Raw genomic sequence first — 26,335 nt, 5'->3', positions numbered from 1 at the left:
GTTGTAGCACTCGAAGAGCACTAATTGCATAGCAACTTTCATTTGAAACAGTTGAAAACCCTCGGTGCTCGATGCCCAATTTATTGATTTTTTTGACATTTTCTAAGTTCGTGACCTTGTGACCTTGACCTTGGGACGAAAATGAAAAATCGAGCTCCGTGGGGCTTTGCAGGTGCCATTGGGCTAACCAAATACCTAAACCCCTGCCAGATTCGACAAACCCCTTCGGAGATGTAACTTGAAATCGGCTCCCCCCTAAAAACATGTTTTTTGGGCGTGGCTCCACCCATAATGGGCGCAGCATGCCCATTCTCCAGAAAACACAATTAGATGATGATACAAACCTCGCCCCCTAATTTTATCAAGATCGGATCAAAACCCACGGAGCTATGCTCGTTGTATATCACCAAACTGTCAGTAATGTCCAGAATGGAAAATATCCGTAAAGGAAAGTCGGTCGGTAAAGCTTCGCTCCCGCTCACGAGGGTCACGTGACCAATGATTATGGCAAGTTACGTGATCTTGCAGAGTATGATCGCTCCCCTGCGGAACGCATACTTCTAGGTTTTATGGCACTTTGATCCGAGAAGTGGCTGTGGGTTTTTGTCATATATGGACAGTGTACAGTGGTCGGAAGAAGTAAACATTTATCGTTTATGGGTGGTGTACAGTGTTCAGTGTTAGAGTGCATGTCATGTATAAACATATATTATCAGATCTCCATATAAGGAACCCTGGATATCACGAACCCCACTTTTAACGATAGTTACATTTACCCTACAGTGTTTTAACAGCATGCTGCACATTAGGGTTAACTGACGCTTCACAGTCGTGTCTTTGTCTAACCAGTAAGAAAAGCTGTACTCATAGTTTCATCCGATTCATATACCGCACTTGATGAAAGTTCTTTCTTCTATCACAGCCAATGTTTACAATGTGATTGTGAGTTGAATTCACCACCCCATCAAGCAGAATATAACAACGTTTTATCTAGTTCAGAAAGTGTTGACTCCAATATAAATCTTCTCCAATGCATGTTTTGCGGTAGTCTGTTGTTGTTTTCAAGGCCAATTTGGATTTTTCAAGTAACAGTCATTATGTGAACTCACTGATGCATGCATATGAAGCAAACACTTTTTTTGTGTGAACAATGATTCAGATGTCCAGCATTTCACCTTCAGTCACTCTCCACTGGAATACCTTTCAACATTATGAACCAGCGTCAATCCATCTCCAATTAACACCATTTTTGCACTCCCGTGTGCTGCTCACCTGCAGTGTATTTTTGCCAATTTTGCATTTTCATTTTCACACCTAACATTTGCTCTTCGACAATGCTTTGTATTTGTGGGCTTTCATGACTCACAGGTAATGTATTCCACTTTAAACTGTTTATTTTGGGTTCACTTCCTCAGCCAACCATAAACTGTCATCCAGGTGCTTCACAGGCAGGGCTGAGTACCAATTAGTATCCTCAGCTTCAGAGGGGATATGAAGCGAGCTAGATTTTCCAACTGGTAGAATTTGCTTATATTATGTATATAAAATATATAAATGGTTCCAAATTGTACAAAGCCATAACAAACATGTTTTGTAAACACAGACAAAAAAAGAAAGCTTCAAATAGCACATTTTACCTCAATACAAGGTAATGAGTTTGGTATCTACAAGGTAGTTGATCAGATTATGGAAACCACTTTTATTTCCTCTTAGATGTCAATGAAAATTTAGATTCCTAACAAGTGTGTTAAAAAAACCTGCAAAATACAAAATGTAGCAGTAACCTCTGTGTGGCGGCAGTAGCAGCAGCATCCATGGCAAAGTATCGCATGGCATTTTCCTCTAGGTATTTTTGCTCCCAGCGCGTCATATCAGCCTCAAGGGCTAATATACGCTCTTCCTTCTCTCGAAGTAGTTCCATGAGGCCTGAAGCACTTTGCTCATTGATGCCAGATGGTGAAGATGAGCCTTTACGCTATGAAAAGACAGAGAGGACCAACAACAAAAATAGCATTAAAAACAATTATAAAAGAGGCTGGAATAGTATAAAGATTGTCAAAACAGTGGTGAATTAAACACACACACACAAATCATTTTGCTCCTGGATAAAAGTGCAAGTCTGATAATGATGGCGATGAAGCACACCTGTTGTGATCGGAGAGTTTCGAGCTCTCTCTCGAGTCGGGTGCGTAGGCGGCGCTCCAGCTGTTCACGTTTTTCACAGGCTGCCTGAAGATGACTCAATGCCTGTTGCAATTTTTCAACCTTCTCCACATAAAACTGTTTTTTCTTTAGCTGCAGAAACAATTGTGAAGATGAATGTTCTTAAAAATCATATTTCAAGGACAGAAAACCTTTCAACTCCCACGTAAGGCTTATAGAGGACCTTGTCCATAAATCTGGTGCAGGCCAAAGACATTAGTAGACATCAGTTGCTTTTAGCATTATTTTAAAGGACGTTATAGAGAATGGACAAATACATATTGTATAGATGGGATGTGAACCTGGGTTCCTGGTTTAAAGAGCCATTGGTAAAGTTGGGAACTAGAAATAGGCCAAACCAAGGACAGAAGGTTGTTGATGGATCAGACACATTATTGTTGTAAAATAAAAAATGAGAAGCTTAAAACTATTATGAAGTTATTGGAGGAGACCTCAAATGAAAGAGTTTCAACAAGAACAACAAATCATTTTCGAGTGAGGAAAGGATTAAATAATCAACTCTGATTGATTGATCAATAATCAACCCTAAGATCAATGATTGATCAATAAATTAAAAAAATGAAAACACAGCTGGTATGGAGGACAGAAATAGTTACTGGCACACAAGCAGGCACACACGTGCAGCCTTGAGGCTGCTGGTTGCATCAATGGTCAGGGATGCAGCTCTGCTGCTGATGCAGTGCCCCTATTACCAGTACACTGGTACTCATTTTGCTGACCTCAGAAGGATGACAGGCTCAGTCAACTCTACATAGTGTTAATTCAGCAACCAACGAGGCTCAAACTCAGGACCCTAGGATCCCAAGCCAGCCACCCTAACCACTAAGCTAACGCCAGTTGTAGTTATTGGCTGAAAGAAGCATAATTAAAGGGATAGACAAAGAGTAAATCAGTGGAAGCAAGTAGGAAATAGAAATGAAGAACAAATTTGAGGAGTAAGGATGAAGTAATCATGAACAGTCCAGCCAGTGAGTCCATCAACATAATCTTTCATCGGAAAACAAATCTTCCTTTCATTTTATTGTGTTCATTTCTGTTTTTGTATGGCCATTAAGTCAGCAGATGAAAATCAAGTCAGCAACTGACAAACGAAATCAGAGCAGGCCTGAACATTAAAATCTCATCCTGCACTGTGCACAGAAGGCTGATTACAGCAGGTCTCCATGGCAGAGTTTCAGCAGAGAAACCACTGCTGAGACCACAAGTCAGGTCAGGTCAGGTATGGGAGCATGCACCAGAGCAGCGCGTCGCTGCGTCCACTTTCTGCCGGTACTCCAGGGGCCTCCGTCTGGCCATCCCCCAGTCCATCCCCATCTCCTTGAGATGCCGATCAACCTGCTGCAACCACGAGGCACGTGGTCGGCCCATTGGCCTCCTCCACTCACGAGACTCCCTCGCTGAGAGAATCTGGTGAGCAGTATCAGCGTCAGGAAAACGAGCCACATGTCCATACAGCCGCAGCTGACGCTCACGGACCATGCAGGTAACAAATCTCATTTGAGTCTCTCTCAGCAATCGCTCGTTAGACACAAAGTCTGACCAGCGATAGCCAAGGATTCTCCGAAGAGACCTGGTACCAAAGGAATTAAGTCTCCATCACAGATCCTTGGTCAGAGTCCAAGTCTCACATCCATAGAGCAAGACTGGAAGCACCAAGGACCTGAAGACTCGGACTTTCGTCCTCCCGCACAGGTACCGGCAGCGCCACACCCCATTATCCAGTGAATCCATGACTCCCCAGGTCCACCCCAGACGTCTATTGACCTCTGCAGAGATGCCAACTTTTGGAAATCAGAATTAGGGAGGATTTTCAACCGACACCAAATAATGTGCGCAAAGCGCACATCTCGAGCGCGGAGTGCTCGACCCTTGCGGCGGGGTCCAGGGCCCGCCTTAGGGCCCTGGAAGCTCTGGGGTTCCAGACGCTCTCTCGTGCCCTCTGAGCCCTATTTTGGAGCATTTAACATGTTAAGAATTCTACTTTTGAACAAAAAAGGGGAAAAATTGTGCACTTTTTAATGTTACATGTATGTTAATATTAGTAAGTTAGAGGACAATCAAAGATTAACAAAAAGCACAAAAGAAGCAATATTTTTCTTACCTTACTGGCTGGTACTACTGCTGCTTGCTTTTTCCATGGCAGCTTTGCTGAGTGACAGCTGTGTGGCTCTTTAGCCCTTCTGATTATGTCTTTGCTGTATTCTCTCTGGTAGCAAGGGGTGTTATGAGCTAGTTTTTCAATTAAGAGAGCTTCCAGGGTTTTGACACTCAAATTGGGACGAAATTCAGTATGATTCTTCCGTACAAGACTGAGTGCCCGTCACATGATGCGTTCGAATGAGGAATGACCAAGATTCCCTTCATCACTTTGCTCAAATTAGGATACTTTCTGGCACCAGTGCAGGGATCTGTGAGCTGTGAAATCCGATGCCACTGCTCATCCACTCTCACTGTCTCAGTAGCAATTGTAGCTATGGAGGCGTCTGCCTGGTAGTGAGCGAATTCACTCTCAAGACTGTCTATGTCACTATCACCGCCACTGAACAGACAGGGGAATTTCTCCACACAGTCAAACCCCACTTCTTGGTGTAGCTTAACATCCAGCACCTGAGCATGCTTGGCTAATTCATCATCTAGCTGCCAGGTTTTGAAGATATAATTGCAGGCTTTCACATAATATGAGCGAACTGCACTGAAGAAACTTTGGATGTCTGACTCACTCAGAGTGAAGGTGGATTTCTTGAGACTCCTTTGTTCCCTTATATACAGTTTGGCATCGTTCCCAATCATGAGGTCCTCATCATTCTTCTGATGATTTCTGTCAGAGAAGGGTACATTTACCAGAGCAACCGATGACACCGATGGTTTCAAAACCGTACGAAGATATCTTTCAGAAGACCATTCAATTCCTCCGTGCAGGAGATGAATACAGGGTTCGTCTCTTTGGAGCAGAAGATTCCCCTTCTCAAAAAGCTTGTTAGCATATCGAAGGAAGAAAACGATAGAGTTTTGTTTGTGGAGACAAGAACATCCTGTTGACACGTTTTTCTCTAGATTCCTGCACAGTGTTTGAGGAAGATGCGCTTTAGTTGTAGAACTCGAGTACACTTAGCCGCAGGGCGATCACACTTGCGTTTACTGCCAGCAGAAGAGGTCAGACTCGTAGTACCAGATCCAATTTTACGTTTGAGGAGAGAGCTTGAGGTAGGTGCAGCCAAGGAAGAAGACCTCTGATTCGAAGGTTTTGCTGAGCTTCTATCAAGTGATTTGGCAAAAGCAGAACTTAACTTGGGTCCTTCTTTGCCTGCAGATGGGACTATCACAGTCTTTCTCGACTCTGAAGGGATCTGCTTTGTAGATGAACGTGATGAAGGGCCGGTGATGCTACCTGCTCTCAGCATTGGTTTTGGTGCTGTCCCTGCTGTCTTCTTCGCAGCAGATACTGCAGTGGTAGTGGTGAATGCTGCTCCACTAGTGCTTGATCCTGCAGTGCCAGTACTGGCAGTAGATACAGTGCCGTCCTTCTTGCTCGTTGTTAGAGTCTTGGCTACAGTTGGTTGCATTTTTCTTCGTACTTCTTCTTTGAAGAAGAGGCGAAGTGGCTCCCACTGTTCAATCAGCCTGTCTAGGCACTGACCAAGGGACAGCCACCTTGTTGCGACATGCTTCAGAATCTTGTGTGTCGGGGCATCACAGAGTTCTTGCAGTGCTTTCACTCCTTTGACGCGTTTACTACTTTTGTCCAAGTAGTAGTAAATATCGATGAAAAAGTCATCTAATTCAATGGGGAAGGCCTGAGCCGCCTCTTGGCCGTATTGTGCATCATATGGCAAGGGCATCCCATGATGTAGCACTCTGGATTTTGTTTGTGGATATAAGCAGCGACTCCTTTGTGCTTGCCCACCATGACAGAGGCATTATCAGCACAAAAGGAAACACAATTTCCCACGGAATTTTCCTGTCACTGAACTCATGATCAAGCAGTTTGAAAATGTTTTCCAGTGGAATCTTGTTTGCACGCAGGCAAACTTAGCAAACCTTGCTTCACAATCCCAGCACTGTTGTCATAGTACGAAATCAGGACAGGATATAGCTGGGCCTCACCACTGTCATTGCTACCGTCTGTAGCTAGGCTAAATGGAGCTCGTCTAGCAATATCGGCAATAGATGAAGCAGTAACATTTGACAACTCACCAATTACACTGGTCAACAACAAATTTGTTGTCTGCATTTTTTAAGCTGATTTAGGACGAATCTGATGCGCTGAATCCAAAACTCACATTAGTTTTGTTCAATCAGGTCAAGTTTTTGAGATATGGCCACATGTCGTTTTTTACATTTTTGTTCACATGTACGCATGTGTGGAGCATTTTAGAAGAAGTTGGTGGGGGTAAAATGTCATGTCAAATAATTGTTTTAATTGGAAATAATTATTTTAATGACAAGAAGTATTCAGGTACGATAGTTCTAGGTGATTATGTCGAAAAGGGATCAGTTTGAAGTCATAAAACCTCAAAATCTTCCAAAAATTGGTGAGGCAAAGCATAAAGTTCGTGGATCAAAACTAAAGTTAATGGGGCAGATTTTGTAATAATGTGATACAAAAAGTTGTATTTCTTGAAATAACGAACTCTGAAGAATGTACAATACCTACATGCGCCCAATTTATGACATGCGCTCTGCTCAAGCTTGGAGTGCCACAGTACGAACCCAAAGATTGGAGACTGTTCATTGACAGCAGCAAGCGATCACTGAAATGTGTTCTGCTACACAACGGCAACCAGTTTGCCTCTGTACCCATCGCTCACTCGACCACACTGAAGGAGAAGTATGAAGCGGTGAAGTACGTGCTGGAGAAAATTGGTTATGATCAGCATAAGTGGTTTATTTGTGTTGACCTGAAGATGGTGAACTTTTTGTTGGGACAACAGTCTGGCTTCACCAAGTACCCATGTTTTCTGTGCATGTGGGATAGTAGGGACCGTGCTCAGCATTACACGAAGAAGGACTGGCCTGTGCGGGAGGAATTGGTGCCATGCAAAGAAAGGAACGTCATCAACGACCCTCTGGTGGACAGAGACAGAATACTCTTCCCACCGCTGCACATCAAGCTCGGCTTTATCAAGCAGTTCACCAAGGCTCTGGACAAAGATGGTGACTGCTTCACTTACTTGTGCCAGGCTTTTCCAGGATTGACCATGGAGAAGTTGGAAAGTTGGCATCTTTGATGGTTCTCAGATCCGTCAGCTCATCAGAGATCCAGAGTTCAAAAACTCAATGAACGAAGTGGAACTGGAAGCGTGGAAGACATTTGTTTTGGTAGTGAAGAACTTTCTTGGCAACAATAAGGCCAGAAACTACGCAGAACTTGTCAACAACATGCTGACTGCTTTCAGAAACCTGGGCTGCAACATGAGCATCAAGATGCACTACCTATTTTCACATATGAACCGGTTTCCTGAGAACCTGGGTTCAATGAGTGACGAGCAGGGGGAGAGATTCCATCAGGACATGAAGGAGATGGAGACCAGGTATCAGGGTCGCTGGGACGCAGTCATGATGGCTGACTACTGTTGGAATCTGAAGAGAGACCTCCTGCCGCTGAACATTCCAGGAGTTCAAGAAACGGAAGTTCAAGCCCTGAAGTTTGAACAGTGGTGACGCAACATGCAATTTACTTGTACTTACCTTTATCAATGCCCACCATTCAGATGACAGTAATCGATGTTTCTATCATGTAATCAATAGATGTTGTTGGCAAAACATTTTTTTTTCTTAAAAACATGTTTAGGATGATATGTGTTGACAAAAATCAGCTGATAATGCCACAAAAATGTAATTGATTTTGTCACAAGATCTGATTTTTTTCAAATCAACTTAGCACAAAAACCTGACCTGATGGAGAGAAACGGATGCCATTTCCTGATTCAGCAGTGCCCGAATACCCTAATTCACTTGTAGAAATCTAGACAACATTCAGAAAGTAAAAAATTGTTGACCAGTGTTCTTTTTTTCTTCTTTGTTCTTGTTCTTTTTTTTTTTTTTCTTTTCTTTTTTTTTCTTGCTTTTTGTTCTTGTTTTTTTTTTTTTTATTTTTTTTTATTTTTTTTGTTCTTGCACATCTTGCACATCTTGCAAGTTTTTGTTCTTGCACATCCATACTTTGAAGCAACTTTTGAATCTGGAAACATCTTTTGAAATAGAGGTCCAGCATGATCTGAGACTGATATGGGCAAGTTATGTCCCACAATAAATCCACGAAAGAGAAGTTCCGCGCGGGTAACATCCTCACCCGCGCTTGTCCCTTGTTTAGTGAAATAATACAGAAGTGTACCGGTACTCGTGCTCGAAGATCTCTCCTTTGCAATGTCTGTGTGCCGTTTGCTTCAACGTGCTTCCGAATATCATCGCGACCTCCGTGCTCAACTGAAATATCAACGCTGCATACTGTACAATACGCATGATGAATTCCTCTTCAGTCTTTCAAATACACGGGTATTGGAGAATGTATTCGGTCTTGTACTTCTGAGACCATTTCTTGGTCTTCGTAGTTTCTTTTTCTGCCATTTCGTAATCAACATCGAGGGCTTGAAGCATCGGTAACTTCGAAGTCGATGTTCCACAGCTGCAGCGCGACTCGTAGAACTCTAGCGGCTGTTAAATTAAACACCGCACGGTGGTCGCGACCGCCGGGCTGGTACGGGGCCCAGCTGCATACAGTGAGCGTATCGCATGCATATACACTGTGCATACATACCGCATGCACTGTATTGCACACATACCGCATGCATATACACTGTGCATACATACCGCATGCACTGTATTGCACACATACCGCATGCATATACACTGTGCATACATACCGCATGCACTGTATTGCACACAAACCGCATGCATATACACTGTGCATACATACCGCATGCACTGTATTGCACACATACCGCATGCATATACACTGTGCATACATACCGCATGCACTGTATTGCACACATACCGCATGCACTAAATCTCAGTGCATGATCGCATAAGCGAGATCCAGACCCAATGTTTCGCTGCTCCTCATTTGAATTTGCAATTTTTTACGTACAATTTGGAAGCAGCGAACGTTATGGAGTTACCACATGCTATACGTAGCAGACGATGCTTTTTATTCAATTCTCATACTAGTACATTCTGATTAGTGAACAGTGCAAAAATATCAAAATTTCGGGAGGATAAGGATAGTGATCGTAAGGGCGGGAGTTTGGGTGAATTTTCGGAAGCCTCCCGATGAAATCGGGAGGGTTGGCATTGCTGCCTCTGACTCACAGCCAGCAGAGACATGAATATCACTGCCAAGGTAAGTGAATCTCTCCATGACCTCAACATGCTCACTACAAACAGGCACAGACAGGACAGCAGCATCCAAGATGTCATTGAAAGCCTGGATCTTAGTTTTGACCCAGGAAACCCGTAATCCCAGCGGCTCTGACTCCCCATTCAGCACCTCGAGGGCCCCCGAAAGGATATCTAAAGTCTCCGAAAAGATGACTGCATCATCTGCGAAATCAAGGTCAGAGATCTTGACATTCCCAAACGATGCACCGCAGCTTGATCTCTCCAACATCCTCCCTAGAATCCAGTCCATGCAAGTGCTGAAAAGTGTGGGGGCCAGTACACACCCCTGACAAACTCCAGCAACAACTGGAGATAAGTCAGAGATATTGAGATTCCCAAACGATGCACCGCAGCCTGAGCTCTCCAACATTCTCCTGAGAATCCAGTCCATACAAGTGCTGAAAAGTGTGGGGGCCAGTACACACCCCTGACAAACTCCAGTAACAACTGGAAATAAGTCAGAGATGGTACCACCACATCTCACAGCACTCTCAGTACCAGAGTAGAGATCAGACATCAGATCTATCAGTTTTGGTGGCACCCCACGAAGACCTAGAATCCTCCAGAGGGCATCCCGATTCACTGAATCGAACGCTTTACAGAGATCAACATAGGCTGCAAGCAGCCCCTGCCGAAACTCTCGTCTGCGTTCAGTGAGGACCCGAAGAGCAAGGATACGGTCAATCATTGACCTCTTTGGTGTAAAGCCTGACTGTTCTGGACGATAGCCAAGGATTTTCTTTAAGACCACAGAGCAAGGTGAAAAGACTGGAATTTGCACAGCAACACCAAGACTAGGTGACTGAACAATGGAATTGGGTCATAAGCTGATGAATTGAAGTTTGAACTTTTTGGATTTAAGAAAGGGCAGTCTGTATGCTAAAAACCTGGACAATGTTATGACATGCAAAGTTTGCAGTCTGCTGTTAAACACGGGAGAGGCTCTGTGACTATCCTGGGTTGTATCTCAGCTTTTGGTGAAGAGAAACTTGTTAAAATCAATGGGATGCAAACAAAAGAGAAGTACAAGCAGATATTGCAGCATTACGCAGTTCCTCGTGGAAATATTTTACTCAGAAGAGGATTAATTTTCCAACAAGATAATAATCCAAAACACACTTTCAATGTCGTTCTACTGTATTTGGAGAACAAATTTACAGCAGATGTGCTCCAGGCTTGGGTAAAATAATTGATTACCCAGATATAAATGATTCCCTCCATCGGAACCAGGAATCAAACCCTAAATTCTACACAGCTGATTACCTGCCTGCAACGTCAATGCCCTCAATTGGAACCAGGAATCAAACCCGAAATTATACAGAGCTGATTACCCGCCTGTAACGATTCCAAATCTCCGGAGTCAATTCCTACCATGCCTCATTTTACTTCATCCATCAATAATCCGTTCGTTGATTCAGCAAATATCAAAAGCTGCTCCTGCCATTCTTTACAAAACAGACAAAGCCAAGTACATTTTTCTGCATCGAGTTTGTTCAGGTCGTGAAGAAAATGAGCAGACATTAACTCATGAATCTGTGTGCATGTGTGTTGGACTTCTCCTTCCGGGATCCAACAGACAGCATTTACGCTATTATATTTGTAGAGTCTTGTGAAATTCTAAAATCATAATTTCTTTTTTGACAGCAAAGATATCATGGCATATTTATCATTTTCTCTACTTTCTAAGAGCAAATTAAAAAAAGTTGTGAACGATTCAGGAGCAATCGGTTGCCTTCTACACCGCCCAGGTAAACTGGGCTAATATTTTTTGTTTTTTAATCTAATTAAAAAAAATAAAAATACAATTTTCCTGGAGGTTTGGATTGATTTGAAGCAACTTTTACTTCTTTGGAATTATTTATATAATCAGTGAGCCTGTTGGTCCATCGGCCCAAAGTTTTATTGGTCTTCACAGCCTTGCGGCATACCTGCCTGCCGTACTGCTGGAGCATTGGTTTGCCTTTCATGAAGCCCAGATGTGCTTGGGCTCGGGTGAGGATTATACGCTCATTATTGTTGCCAAATGATACTCCGATTAATATTGTTGTTAATATTATGAGCATTAATTAATATATTGTGACGTCCACGGGACTTGAACAGTCCCGCCAACGTAGAACGAGCCGAAACGATGGAGGCGATTTATTTTTATATAACCCAAAGACGGCGGTTTCAATCGCCCTACCCCAAACGGGACGAGGAAGGTGGCACGAGTCACTTTTCACTGAGTTGATGATGTTTATTCCTTTTTTAATTTTTACCAGAAATAACAAGACTCGGCAAGAAGAGGGATCCGGGGCGATTCGACGGGATGGTGTGGGATCGGGCGTGGGGAAAAACACAGACAATTCCAATGAATATACAGTTCTCAATCCCTCTAAGGCGCCAAGCAGACACACACACACACACACACACACACACACACACACACACACACACACACACACACACACACACACACACACACACACACACACACACAAACACACACACACACACACACACACACACACACACACACACACGCACAAAACTTAGCTATCTCTGGTGGTCAGGCTGGACCGTGGTGTGGACGCAACTGTCCCTGGATCGGCGCCGGACGAGCCGGCCTTGCTCTCGCCAGGCGGGGGGCAGGAGAAACCGCGGTTTTGTCGACCTCCTGGTCCTGGCCCAAGTCCGCCCACAGCTGCCAGGGAACCAGCTCCCGCGCCAAGCCGCGAGCAGGAGAGGGAGGCAGGTCCACCCGCCGCCCGACCCCGTATCCGAGTCAGCAGAACCCTAGAGCCAACCAAAGCGAGGCACGAGGCTCGGCAAGGCTCCCAGGCACGATCAAGAGCACGATCGAGAGCACGATCGAGAGCACAGCAACCAGGACGCTCTCTGCCAGCACAGGTTCCACACCAAAAAAACATGAGTGTTCTGGTTGTAATCTTCTTCTTCTTCCTTTTCGACCCCGAACAGAACCTTTTTATCCTTCTGCTCTCGTCACCTCCAATCGAGCCGTTTATTGGCCCACTGCCGTCGCCTTCTGCCAATCGTGATCACGGGGCGGAGCCATCCGCTGCACTGTACTGTGACGTCACGGCCAGTCTCCAGAGAATACCAAAAAGGGGTTTACGCAGACACACTTACCCTATCCCGTGTCCCTATCTAATTACGTGACATTTATCATTTCCCCCTTGAAGAAATGAACATTTACTAGACAACTTATCACCACTGAATTACTACTTATTACATCGAGATCCTGGTAAACTCGAACAGCATGGCATACCTAATTAAACATCCTAATTACCCTTTGAATGCATACCCCCCCCCTCAAACGTAACACTGCCCCCTCCTCTGGTACCGCAGCTCCTGCAAGGTATATCACAGGCGCCACCGTACCAGCCTTAACACTTACTGACTCACACCTAATTAACCTAACGAAATAAAGTAGGAGGGGCAATGGGCAGCGAGTCGCAGCTAACTTACCTATCCTGCTTAATGTACTTAATGCTTACCCCCTTATGGCCTTATCCTCGCCTAAACAATCATTCGTTTTTTTTAATGTTTTTATTTTTTTTAATTTTATCACATGAGAGCACTGAGCGAAGTTGCACTCCATCCTCCGGATCATCGCTCTTGCCCAGCACTCTTCCAGTGATCTGGGGAGGGGAAACAAAAGGTTCCACAAAAACACAACACTTATACTTTACATTCCTACTCTAAGCCTTAACGACACTATTCACAGGATATTTACACTTGACCGCCTCCCCCAGTGGATGCTAATAGACCCAGCGTTACCTGGGGAGCCATTTTCAAGTTTGCTTGCCCCAAAATTATGCGGACATCATGCCCTTGCTGCACCTGTCAAGTTGTGCGGGATCGGGTGGGACTCACACATCTTCACAACACTCACACCATGGTCATCATCACATTTCTAGGTCATGGTCCTCATTTTAATCATGCAGGCTGAATCCCGTCGTGGCCGTGGGGTGGGTTACCACAAGATGATGGGGGCATCTCAGGTGCAACCATGCCCACAGGTAAGCTTTAGTCCAACCTGGACGCTTCTCCGCCCCGCTCCCTTTGATTCCCTCCCCCCTGGTAGCCATCAGCTCTAATCCCGTACAACACTCTGGAAGGGGTCTAACTGGCTCCTCTGGCCTTCCTGGGTCGCCAAGGTCCTACCTGCCCTGGTCGCCCAACCAGACCCTCTCCCAGTTGCCTCCAGACACTGTCACCATTAGCCACCAGGTGGTGAATCTCCTTGAAGGGGGTCGCAATTCACGCTCACCGTGAGCTTCAGCAATCCCTGTGGACAAGCACATCATCGCCACCCACAAAACCCACATGACTCCCCCACCCCATCGGCCTTACATGTGACACCTGCATTTCTAACACTTCACCGACCATGACCTTCCCTGTTACCACACCATGCCCAATAAAAAAAACAATGTGTGCACCATACATTTCACTTCTTAACTTAAAACAACTCACACAGCACTTCTCACCCGATCCACGCACCAACCATTGGACAGCCACTCGTGCCCGCTTTGTTTCCAATTACCCACTGTCCCGATTGTCACTCTAAAACCCAGCAGAACTTACAAACCCATGCCAATTTTCCCACAATTCTTTTTTTTTTTTTTTTTTTTAAACCAAAGGAGGGCACTTCGCCACAATCTCAGCAGCCGAGCATGGCCGTATATGCTCAGCGCAATCTAGTCTCCCCGACCCCCGACAGTGATCTCCGGACCCGACCTATGAAAGGGCATCTCGGATAGAGCTGGCGGTTCAGCAGGAGGATTCACCCTCTCCGAGTCTAAAAGTCTATTGGAGGGTCCCTCCATCGCCGGGTACCGGCAATATCGTTGCATGTGTCCTCTTCGCCCGCACCGGAAACAACTCCCCATAAAAGGCCCCCGTGGGTATCGGTGTAATGTCTCTTCCGGTTCCAGACCCCCTCGGCCATAATCGAATTGCTATATTGGCTGGGCTGGACCCCGCCGCTTTGGCGCACCAACTACCAAATTACCCCTTATCAAACTTGACAGTTTCTGGCAAATTTCCTGAAACATTTGGGTAATGCCAATTTCTCCCAGCCCCCCTCCCTGATCCTGGATCTCCGCTTGTCGGATCGTCACCGATGGCCTCTCGGGCACCCGACCCGGCCGACTCCACGAAGCCAGCCTGGCCGCGCACTCGGCCGCTCGGTGCACGGTGGGTGGATCCTGTAGCTCCACTAGTGCTCGGACCTCAGGGTCAGGAAGAGCAGCTAAAAATTTCTCTAGTGCCAGTCTGTCCCATGCCTCCACTGTAAGGTCCCGATACGCGATCCTGACTGATTGGTAAATGTCCTGTGCCAGCTCCTGCACTGTCTCACCCGGCTTTAATCTGCGGTGCTGGAGCTGAGCCCGCACCAGATCACAGTTTGCCGCGAACCCAAACCGACGGCTCAACGCCTCGCAAATGTGGGAGCTGGTCAACATCCCCTCCGCGATCACGTTTAACACATCTGCGGCTGGTCCCCGCAACGTTGCCACCAAATTCCCTGTACGTTCCTGCTCATTCCACCCGTTTAGTCGGGAAATGCACTCAAATTGCGTCAGAAAAGCTTCAACGCTCCCTGACCCGTCAAAATTTACCAGGGGGATCACTTTTACGGTGGCCCGCTTCTCAGTTTCTCCCTTGTCCGAATCCTGCCCAGGGATCAAACACCCTTGTGGCTGCGTATCCAATTTCGGAGCCCGCTGTGGCCAAAGATGTTTTGTGGTGAGGGTCTCATGGGTCAATTTTGCCTCCTGTTCCAAACGTTGAATGGACCGATTCACCTCTTCCCGCAGGATCTTCTGGGCCCGCACAACCTCCTCCAAGGCTCCGTCGCGAGTTTGTAGCTGCTCCTCAACCAACCCGGACACTCTACTTACAAAAGACGGCTCTACCAGGCCTTTATCCAAGACTTCATCTTGGCTCATAATTCTATCTTGTTCGTCCAAACGAGCCTCCAATCCTTTTACCTCCTCAGCCAAATTCATCCCTTGCTTCCTCAGCTCTCCCCACTCTTCAACTTGCAGCTGCATACGAGCATCCACACAGGCACGATGATGTTCCAGGCTTTCATCCACTTTATCAACCCGAATGTTCGTTGCATCAATTTTATCTACCAATTTTTTCCGTATATTTTCCCCCTCCAATGTAATTTCTACCTTTGTTTCCTCCAATCTATCCTCGAATTTACTTTGTATTTCTCCCAATTTAACATCCACACACTCCTGCATCTCAGTTTTCATTTTCTCCATCTTTTCCCCCAATTCATCCCTCATTAAATCAATCCGTGCACCCAACTGTACCCCATTACCCTCAATTGATCTGTCATTTCTGCCCTCTGTGCCGTCATTTCTGCCCTCTGTGCCGTCATTTCTGCCCTCTGTGCCGTCATTTCTGCCCTCTGTGTCACGAATTGATTTTCCAATTGTGCTGTCATTTCTGCCCTCTGTGTCACGAATTGATTTGCCATTTGTACCGTCATGTCCCCTATTAAACGTTCCAACATTGTCTGGATCAACATCGCACCGGTTTCCGGCACTGCCGGCCCCGTTACGGGCGATGAAGCACGGTCCACGCTCGGAATGGGGGAGGTTCCAACCCTACCCCCGTCTCTCCCCTCTTCCCCCGACTCGCTGCCAGACACGTGGCCTTCCTCCTCAAACATCTGCACATCCGCCATGGTGCAGAAGTCCCGTTTGCCGCCAATTAATTTAAATTTGAAAAATCCGCCAAAATTTTCCCGCGCTCGCGCGCTTTCCTGTAATAATTTTATATTTCAATTTGTGGCGAGATTTTAATCCTGGTATATAATTTAGAGGGGTTCGAACATCCAACACCCTGACACCAATGTGATGTCCACAGGACTTGAACAGTCCCGCCAACGTAGAATGAGCCGAAACGATGGAGGCGATTTATTTTTATATAACCCAAAGACGGCGGTTTCAATCGCCCTACCGCAAACGGGACGAGGAAGGTGGCACGAGTCACTTTTCACTGAGTTGATGATGTTTATTCCTTTTTTAATTTTTACCAGAAATAACAAGACTCGGCAAGAAGAGGGATCCGGGGCGATTCAACGGGATGGTGTGGGATCGGGCGTGGGGAAAAACACAGACAATTCCAATGAATATACAGTTCTCAATCCCTCTTAGGTGCCAAGCAGACACACACACACACACACACACACACACACACACACACACACACACACACACACACACACACACACACACACACACACACACACACACACACACACACACACAACGTAGCTATCTGGTGGTCAGGCTGGACCGTGGTGTGGACGCAACTGTCCCTGGATCGGCGCCGGACGAGCCGGCCTTGCTCTCGCCAGGGGGGGGGCAGGAGAAACCACGGTTTTGTCGACCTCCTGGTCCTGGCCCAAGTCCGCCCACAGCCGCCAGGGAACCAGCTCCCGCGCCAAGCCGCGAGCAGGAGAGGGAGGCAGGTCCACCCGCCGCCCGACCCCGTATCCGAGTCAGCAGAACCCTAGAGCCAACCAAAGCGAGGCACCAGGCTCGGCAAGGCTCCCAGGCACGATCAAGAGCACGATCGAGAGCATAGCAACCAGGACGCTCTCTGCCAGCACAGGTTCCACACCAAAAAAACACGAGTGTTCTGGTTGTAATCTTCTTCTTCTTCTTTTTCGACCCCGAACAGAACCTTTTTATCCTTCTGCCCTCGTCACCTCCAATCGAGCCGTTTATTGGCCCACTGCCGTCGCCTTCTGCCAATCGTGATCACGGGGCGGAGCCATCCGCTGCACTCTACTGTGACGTCACGGCCAGTCTCCAGAGAATACCAAAAAGGGGTTTACGCAGACACACTTACCCTATCCCGTGTCCCTATCTAATTACGTGACATTTATCATTTCCTCCTTGAAGAAATGAACATTTACTAGACAACTTATCACCACTGAATTACTACTTATTACATCGAGATCCTGGTAAACTCGAACAGCATGGCATACCTAATTAAACATCCTAATTACCCTTTGAATGCATACCCCCCCTCAAACGTAACAATATGCTTTGTTACAATGTTATCATTGTTATTGGTGAGGGTATCGCATTTGGGTCCATTTGTTTGTTTGTTTGTCCACACAGAACTTTCGTGTTTTTCTCTGCAGGATCAAGACAAAATTTTCACCAATGGTGTGACGACTCATGTAGAATGTTTTAATGATAATGACATCAGAGGTCACGTGGTGTGGCAGCCATATTGGAAAAACGGGAAAACTTTGGACCTCCATCTCTGAAACCGCACCAAGGAAAAAATTGAAACTTGGCACGCGGCAATTACTCCTCATGGGGAGTGATTTTGATTTATTTTTATATATTATAGGTGCTCTCGATTTGACATCATAATTGCATATGTTGAACACTAGATCCGATCAGTATGAAAAATTTTAAGGGTCATCTCGGGATAAAATGGTACACAGAAAAAATAATTAATTATGTCCGGTCACGTGATTTGGCAGCAATGTCGTTTTAAAGAATTATTTTATTTTATTTTTTTTTAAACCTTCAAAAATCTTCTTCTCTGAAGTGGCTGAACAAATTCAGGTGAAACTTTACACGTATGACCACCTGTCCATGAGGAACAAAAGGTTCACACAAATGATATCATGGGTCACATGGTTTGGCAGCCATATTGGATTTACCCTAAAACCTGTAAAAATACACCACTCAAAAGAAATCCTGGTGAGGGTCTGCAATCTCTGATTGCTCTTTTTCTTGCTTATTATTTATTTTGTAATTAGAGTGCCATGCCGTGGAAGGATGTATTAAGCTGCTCCATACACCTTAACATGGTGTGCATTTAAAACATGGGAATTCTTCTGGGTTATTTGTAGTTAATTAGCCTAATCAACTCAGGAGGTGATGATGATCATTTTGGTGTTTCACATTCAACATCAGAACGCTCCAGTAGAATTCCACAAAAAAACCAGCATGCACACGCATGCATGCACACACACACCTCATCCATTTATAGTAGATATACATCATGCCACTGATTTTATCGACTCATGAAAATAAATTTTATGCTCGTTATTTCTCTTAATTACCTCCACCACCAAGGATGGATGGAGCTTATGTTTTCACCTCTATTTGTCTATGTTCAGGATATCTCAAGAACTTGTAGACGGATTCAGACGAAACGAGTTGAGCAGGTTGGGTGTGTGATGAGGACAAATTCATTATAGATTCTCAAATCAGAAGCAATTGTCAAATTTTAAGAATCGCCAAAAGCTAGTGTGCTCCAAGTGTTAGAATGGCAACCAAGAGTCTGGACATGAGTCCCATCGAGGCCATATATGGGATTATCTGGAAACGGAGACTAACAAGAGGAACCCAACTAACCTTACAGAACTGTGGAATGTACTACAGGATATTTGGTACAATATTCCTGTAAAAGTGCTTCAGTCATATACTGAAGCATGGGTAAAAGAGTGACGGCACTCAAGAAGGCAAAGGCTGGATGCACAAAATATTAACCGAAACGATAAAATGACACTGTTCTTGTTTTCTACTGAAGCAGTTTGTTTCATGTGCATTTATAAAAGCTGTTAATTTACAATAATAAACACATATGATGGTTATCATTGATCATTTGATTAATTTACCTTATACTGTGAATATTATTGGAATAACCCAAACATTTGCACAGCACAGTAGGTGTCAGAAAAGGCATTGCATTTTGTATGAAGCTGGGCAGAATTGTCTTTTTCAGCATCTTTCTTTCCTTGTACATCATTATGTAAAATGGAAGAATGGGTACAACTTTACCTCTTCCTCTAACTTGACATTCTTGGCTTGAGCAGTATTGAGTGCTTGATTGAGGAGCTCAATGTGCCGACGCTGGTCACTGCTGGTTGTTCGCATAGCTGAAACCTCTACGTCAATTTTCTCCTTTGCCACAAGATTCTCCTTGTCTAAAATCCATGAAAAAAAAGAAAAAAAAAAGACGAACATTAACGTTTCCATCACAGAGATCTTCACTTGCTTTTATTATGGTAGTTCATGCCAGATCTAGTCAAATCTAGACCTGGCATAACTTGAAAGCGGTATTTCAAGAATGAGAGGTTAAACAGGCTGCTTATAAAACGAGGTGAGTTTTACTAATTTTTTTAGCGATGAATGAATGGCTGCTAGAAAACATTTCTAATACAAATTTAAACACGATTTCAAAATTATAAATAAAAAGTGTCATGTTCACACTTTGGCACCTAAATTACCAACAAAAAGCCAAATCAAGTGACAAGTCATCATTAATATCTGGAAACATCCATTTATTACATGATGCTGGCAGGGTGGCCTCGAGGTACGCACACTCACCTCTAAGATGTCTAGCCTGGGTTTGAATCCTGACCCAGCTATAAACTGTCACCCTGGTGTCTCGCAGGCAGGGAGATTCATAAATGTGCGTGCCGTCCCTCGGATGGACGTTGAACATGCGTCCCATCTGCCGGCATTTGTTGATGGGGTCCTTTGCCAAGAGCAAGCAAGCTACCACCAACACCCTGAAGAAATGATTAATTCCTGCCCGAACTACTGCTTGGTAGGCAATGGCAAACCATACAATATAACCCTTGCCAAGAAACTGCTTCAGCAGCATCAACACTCTCTCTGTAACAGAGTATGGCACATCAGAGATGAGCATCATTGCACATTCCATATGCAAGAGGGGAAAAGTGAGGGAATAAGTAAATGGGAGATGGGGGGCAGGTGGTTTGGATGTTCAGTCCAGTGCCTGTAAGGTAAGGACAGCTGTGTGTGTTTGGTTGATCATAAATGTAGAGCTACAAATATTAGCAAAGTATCAAGTGAAAACTTATGTATTCAATCATATATGGAGGTCAGTTTGTGTGCAGGCATTCACTTGACAATGTGTAATGTGATTATTGCTTTTTTATTTATTTATTGTAGATCGACTATTTGTTGAATATGCATGTGAGATTGTAAAATTCTAAAATAAACAATTTATAATACGAGTTCCCTTCCAAGGAACTTGCACGCAGGATGCCATTAGGCCCATCAAACCTGTGCAGTGTTTGCCAATCTATTTTTTTTGGGGTCTGCGCTTTATCTTTTTTAAATGCTGAGCATCAAGCAGGAAAGCTGCACATACTTTTTTTTTTATTTTTTTTTTAAGTCTTTGGTTTGACCACCGACCTCCCAGTCTTTGTGCAGACACTCTAACCATTACACCACCAAGCCTGGTGTGTATATTTAAGGGTTTGCTTCATTACCTTTTATGATGGACATTTAATAGCATTCCAAACCTACCCAATACTCTACTGTGTTGGTGGAAACATACGTTGTTTGCCTTAAGTTTTAACAACTGCAGAGGATCGAGTATAGATTCAAATATGTATACAAAGTTCGAAGAAAGATAAACTTTGAATGGATGGAAAGGGGTCAGAGAGTCAAAAACGTTTCCAGATTTGTATATTAGCCTCCTTAAAAAAAGTTTAATCATTATTGAACGTTGTAGGAGAACGAAATATATAATCCAGACTACAAGAGAGCCATGTGTGTATATGTGTCACCATATTTCTCAGAGATGGCAAAATGCATCTTTTTCAAACTTTCAGAGGTTCATTAATGAGTGCCACAGAGTATTTTCGGCCAAAAAATTAGAAATTAAAAAAAGAGAAACTATATATATATATATATATATATATATATATATATATATATATATATATATATATATATATATATATATATATATATATATATATATATATATTTTTTTTTTTTTTAGCGCTCTACAGTGTTTTAGCTTTTGTAGCAATACCAAAATTAATATTAAATGATCCCCGACCCCATTCCTTAGTGTTTTAGGCCCTGACAACAACGAAAAATATTGATTTCTTTAAAATGTCAACAGGAATAGAACAGCACCGGCAATGCCGAGTACCCCTGCTCGTTACAACATACACAGCATATAAACTAGAACGGCACTCGATGAAGCGCATACCTCTGCCAAGTTGAACAGTTTACATTTTGAATCCAACTGATTAGCTGGATCTGGATTCGGACCCGAACCAAAATCAAATCAGCTTGTTCTTGTCACCTAACCAACTCATCTACCCAGTTTTGTCATAATCCACCATAATTTTGAAATATCGTGCAATATATCGTTTTTAATCCCATCTCGCAATGGTGAAGAATCACTCAAAAAAAAAAAGAAAATGGATCCGGATTCAGATCTTCACCAAAATTGAATCAATTCTTCCTTGTCACACACCCATCCTGTCACACAAAGCCAAAACCTGTCCACCAACTTTCAGCCAAATCCCTTCATAACTTTTTTGAGATATCGTGTTATATAGCGGTTTGGGCCCTATCTCTCAATGGTGAAGAATCACTTAAAAAATTATAGTATCAGGATCTTTACCAAAATAGAATAAACAAGTCTGGAGATGGCGATGGTTCCACGAGCAATGTACACGGTTTGCCTTTTTTATTTTTTGACCTTCGAGGGGACGCCATGGGCAAACTGGTGGGAATCGGGAAAAACGTAAATGATGAAAGTTGTAGTACTCAAAGAGCACTACTTGCATACCAACTTTCATTCGAAACAGTTGAAAACCCTAGGAGCTCGATGCCCAATTTATTGATTTTTTTTTTGACATTTTCTAAGTTCGTGACCTTGTGACCTTGTGACCTTGACCTTGGGACGAAAATGAAAAATCGAGCTCCATGGGGCTATGCAGGTGCCATTGGGCGAACCAAATCCCGAAACCCATGCCAAATTCGACAAACCCCCTCGGAGAAGATGTAACTTGAAACCGGCTACCCGTAAAAACACATTTTTTGGGCGTGGATCCGCCAATAATGGGTGCAGTGCAGCACGCCCATTCTCCGGAATACACAACTAGATCATGATACAAACCTCACACCCTAATTTTATCAAGATCGGATCAAAACCCACGGAGCTATGCTCAGGACAGACAGACAGACAGACAGACAGACAGACAGACACACACCCATAACGAATATAGTGGTCACTTACTAACTCGTGAACCAATTATTCCTTGTTCACAGACAGACAAACAGACTGACAGACAGGGGTGAAAACAACCTCCATCCATCTTCAAAGGCGGAGGTACCAAGCATGGATTCAACAGAGCAGTTTTAAATACTGTACGTATCATGTGGTAAAGAGGGTATCGTGTAGTACAGAGGGTATCGTGTAGTAAAGCTCTTTGATAGATATGTAACCTTAGCAAATGTGAAACTTTAATCATGTAGAGGCAAAGACACATTAGAAGTGCAAATATACCATTTTGAAATAAAAATAAAAAGGAATAAGACAATGCAATGTAACATTACGACCACAATTTAATGACAAATAATGAGGAATGTGTGTGACCTCACCAAAGAAGATTTTAAATGACTGTAGCTAGGAATCGTTTGATCAATTTATCTTCAACGGACTTCAAATTGTCAAATATACCATCAGAGATGGGGAATCCCCCGCCATTGAAAAATAATTGAAATCAGATAAGCGGTTTTCCATTTATTACAAAAAACATTTTTTTCAAGATGGCCACCCCAGTCGGCCATCTTGGATCCGGCCACCCCCAAAATCAATAGGGTTCTTCTTTTTCAGGTGGTACACATGTGGCCCAAACTTCAAATCGATATGGCGAACAGTTTATGAGTTATCGCACTCACAGCTATAAATGTTGACGCCCAGCCAAGCCAGCCAGCCGGACGGACGGACAGCCGGACGGACGACCTGGGTGATAACAATATCCCCCTTCAGCCACGCGGCGAGGGATAAAAACAAACAAACCAAAAAAAAACTGTCTGTAAAAAAAAAACAATAATACGAGAGACAAAACAACATTTACTAAACATCGTTTGTGGAAGCTTCGTCGAATAAGTGAAATGGCTTGGAAGTACTGGATAATAAGGCTGATCATTGCCATTAATCTGATGAATTTCCGTGTGCACTACACAGTACAATAAGGAAACACAAGGACAATCTGATGCAGGTAAAAAATATGCAATTCCACTCACCGAGCTTGCATCACATCTCCACTTCAACAGATTTATATGTACACCAATATTACAAATAACAAAACTGATGGAAAACAAAGGACTACAAAATATGATTGCACAACAACCTAGGAGACAGAGAAAAAAAAACACACGGTCTCACAAGTCAATGCATTTAGCGTGACCAAAGACAGCCAATCGCCAGTTGAAGAATAAATTGGATAAACCGCAGAAGGTAAAATTTAAATGGGTTAAGGTGATATGATGTGTGTGTGTGTGTGTGTGTGTGTGTGTGTGTGTGTGTGTGTGTGTGTGTGTGTGTGTGTGTGTGTGTGTGTGTGTGTGTGTGTGTGTGTGTGTGTGTGTGTGTGTGTGTGTGTGTGCGTGTCTGCCCAGGTGCTTGTGCAATGCTGTGCAGTCCATATTACACAACAACAAAATTATTGTGTTTTTCCTTAATATCACTTCTCATCCTGTCCAATGCCAATTTCCAACCACGGTGCTCTATTTACTGTTCTCAAGCCAATTTCCCACACAATACACAAACCTGCATCACGTCTCAAGAGAGGGTTAACTGAAGAACCCATGCACACTTGATGGACATTCGAGGGATGAATGGTAAAATGTGTAGGGGATGCAAGAGTGATGAGAGAAGACTGAGAGGTCACTGACTATCTGAAATGCAATGTCAACAGGCACTTGTTCAGAACCTTGGATTTCAAAGAATCCTAGGATTTACATCATGGGCCACAAGAAGAGCAATATTCCATTGAAGTATGAATGGAGTATTGTTGTGCAGGGGTTTCAAGCTCATGGTCTTGTAGACCATGAGAAAAAAATGATGGCATCGAGGAAGGACTTTGCTTGGGTGACATTGCCAAATGTGTTTTGTATACAAAACTGAGACTCATCGAACAGCGAGTCAATAAAACGCAATATCAAAAAGCATAGACAGTGCGGCCACAGATGGCTATGGCGTGTGAGGAAAAGAGAGAGGGAGTTTGGGGGGGGGTGGGAGATGCTGGAAACACAGCAACCTGCAAGTAAGAGGGTTGGGTGAGGTAGGAGGTAGAACAGATCACAGGAGGGAATGAGGGGTGACACGATATGATGGTGAACCATTTGCTTGAAACCCTGGAAGAAAGAACACAATCAAAGAATCTCGAACGCAATTCAACAAACAGTAGAAAAGAGGAACAAAAATGGAGGTAAATGGAAAGCTGGAATTTTTGGAGTTGAAACACGAGGATTGAAAGGGTTACTGGGAAGAACGTGTGCATCCGGGGTCTGAAGGCTGATAGAGTGAAGGGAACTAGACTGGAGAAAAGGTGGTTTTAAAAAAAAGAAGAGTAAAACAAAGGTATACCGAGCAGTTTTCTCAGAACAAAACAGCATATTTAATGGTATAGTACAGTACCATAGTCAAGGTGCCTCCACGTTTGAGATTGAATGACCCTCCAGTAATTAGTGAGGTCTGATGGTAACACAAATTTCTCAGTCCGAAAGTAAGTAGATGGAAACCTATGAAGCCGTGAGCATGGCATGACAGCTCATTTTCTGGAACGGAATGTGAAAGAGCCATTTTGAAGTTCCCACCATGTGGTCATATATAAATGGAACTACTATAATACGAAGATCGATACGAAGTAGTGCCATGGGGCTTTGACAGAAATGGTATCAAGGATCTCTGATTCAGGGATATAAAATGACAAACAAGGCTTCAGGCACAACAATTGTGATTTTTGACCCCACTATGGCCACTTGAAGCTCATGGTGATGCCATTTGAACTTTTATTGAAGAGCCAGGCATGTTGTTGGCAACAAAAAAATGACCAAGAACATGTTGATCCAAGGGAGTCGGAACAAAGCTCTTTTTCTTGGCCACATCCAACGCTCAGCTGATGGCCTAACGTGCCAATGATGATATCAGAAGCTTTCACGACAATTTGATGATGATTTCAAACATTAATATCTATGTTATGTTGAGTTTAGACCCAAAATCAACAGCTGTGCGAAAGCAGGGATAAGGTGTATTTTCACGGCCACGACGTTGAGCTGCACTTAGTATTCGAGGAAACTCGCAAATGAATCTGCTTGTGTTATGGTATGTCAAGCAGCATTATTGTTGCAAAAACACAACACTCAGCCAAACACATTATGTCAACAGAAATGATGATAGCACGACCCTCCTCAGAAAAACAAACACAAACAATTTCAGACCTCGAGAATAAAATAAAATAAAATAAAATATATTTTTTTAAATCTACCAACACAATCCTCAAATTAAAGAAGTGAATAGCAAATGGCAAACAGCAAGAAAATCTAAAAAAAAACATTTGCACATAAGATCAGTAGTCACGCACTTTGAGCAACGAGTTTGGCAATTACAAGCCTGTTCTCTTCCGCACCATCGTTTTCTCTGCCTGCCAATTGCTTGCTCATAGTTTCCAGGCGCTCTGCAACACAAACAGCTTTCAGTTTCCCATCACCAAAATGCTCACACAAATGAAGAAAGAGAATGGTTAAATGCTTGCATGACCAATGAAAAACACCAAAGAAATTTCCAAGCAACTGCAAATTTTATTGAAACAAAATCATAGAAAAACTTCCACAGGTTGTCGAACAACATACAGCTGAACACATGAACATTCTTCGGTCAAAAGGTCTGAGTG

The 26,335-nt window shown here is 43.8% G+C and overlaps 1 protein-coding gene across 2 annotated transcripts in view; it reads right to left on the bottom strand.

Moving 5' to 3' along the window:
* The window catches only part of LOC147026341 (angiomotin-like protein 1), a 103,130-nt gene that overhangs the window by 36,882 nt on the left and 39,913 nt on the right, over positions 1 to 26,335 (bottom strand). For both annotated transcript variants that reach the window (XM_085881661.1, XM_085881660.1), the window contains exons 8-11: positions 26,027 to 26,119; positions 19,437 to 19,582; positions 2,146 to 2,295; positions 1,785 to 1,975 (exon numbers count right to left, since the gene is read on the bottom strand). In XM_085881661.1, the coding sequence (XP_085737787.1) occupies positions 1,785 to 1,975; positions 2,146 to 2,295; positions 19,437 to 19,582; positions 26,027 to 26,119 (580 nt within the window). The remainder of the gene's footprint in view (positions 1 to 1,784; positions 1,976 to 2,145; positions 2,296 to 19,436; positions 19,583 to 26,026; positions 26,120 to 26,335) is intronic.

The sequence above is a fragment of the Eptatretus burgeri genome, chromosome 5 (genome assembly GCF_056783735.1).
Source record: "Eptatretus burgeri isolate ZD-2024b chromosome 5, Ebu_testis_v1, whole genome shotgun sequence".
NCBI lineage: Eukaryota > Metazoa > Chordata > Myxini > Myxiniformes > Myxinidae > Eptatretus > Eptatretus burgeri.
Note: the sequence above shows the minus strand (reverse complement) of the source record. Positions and strands in the feature narration are given on the sequence as shown.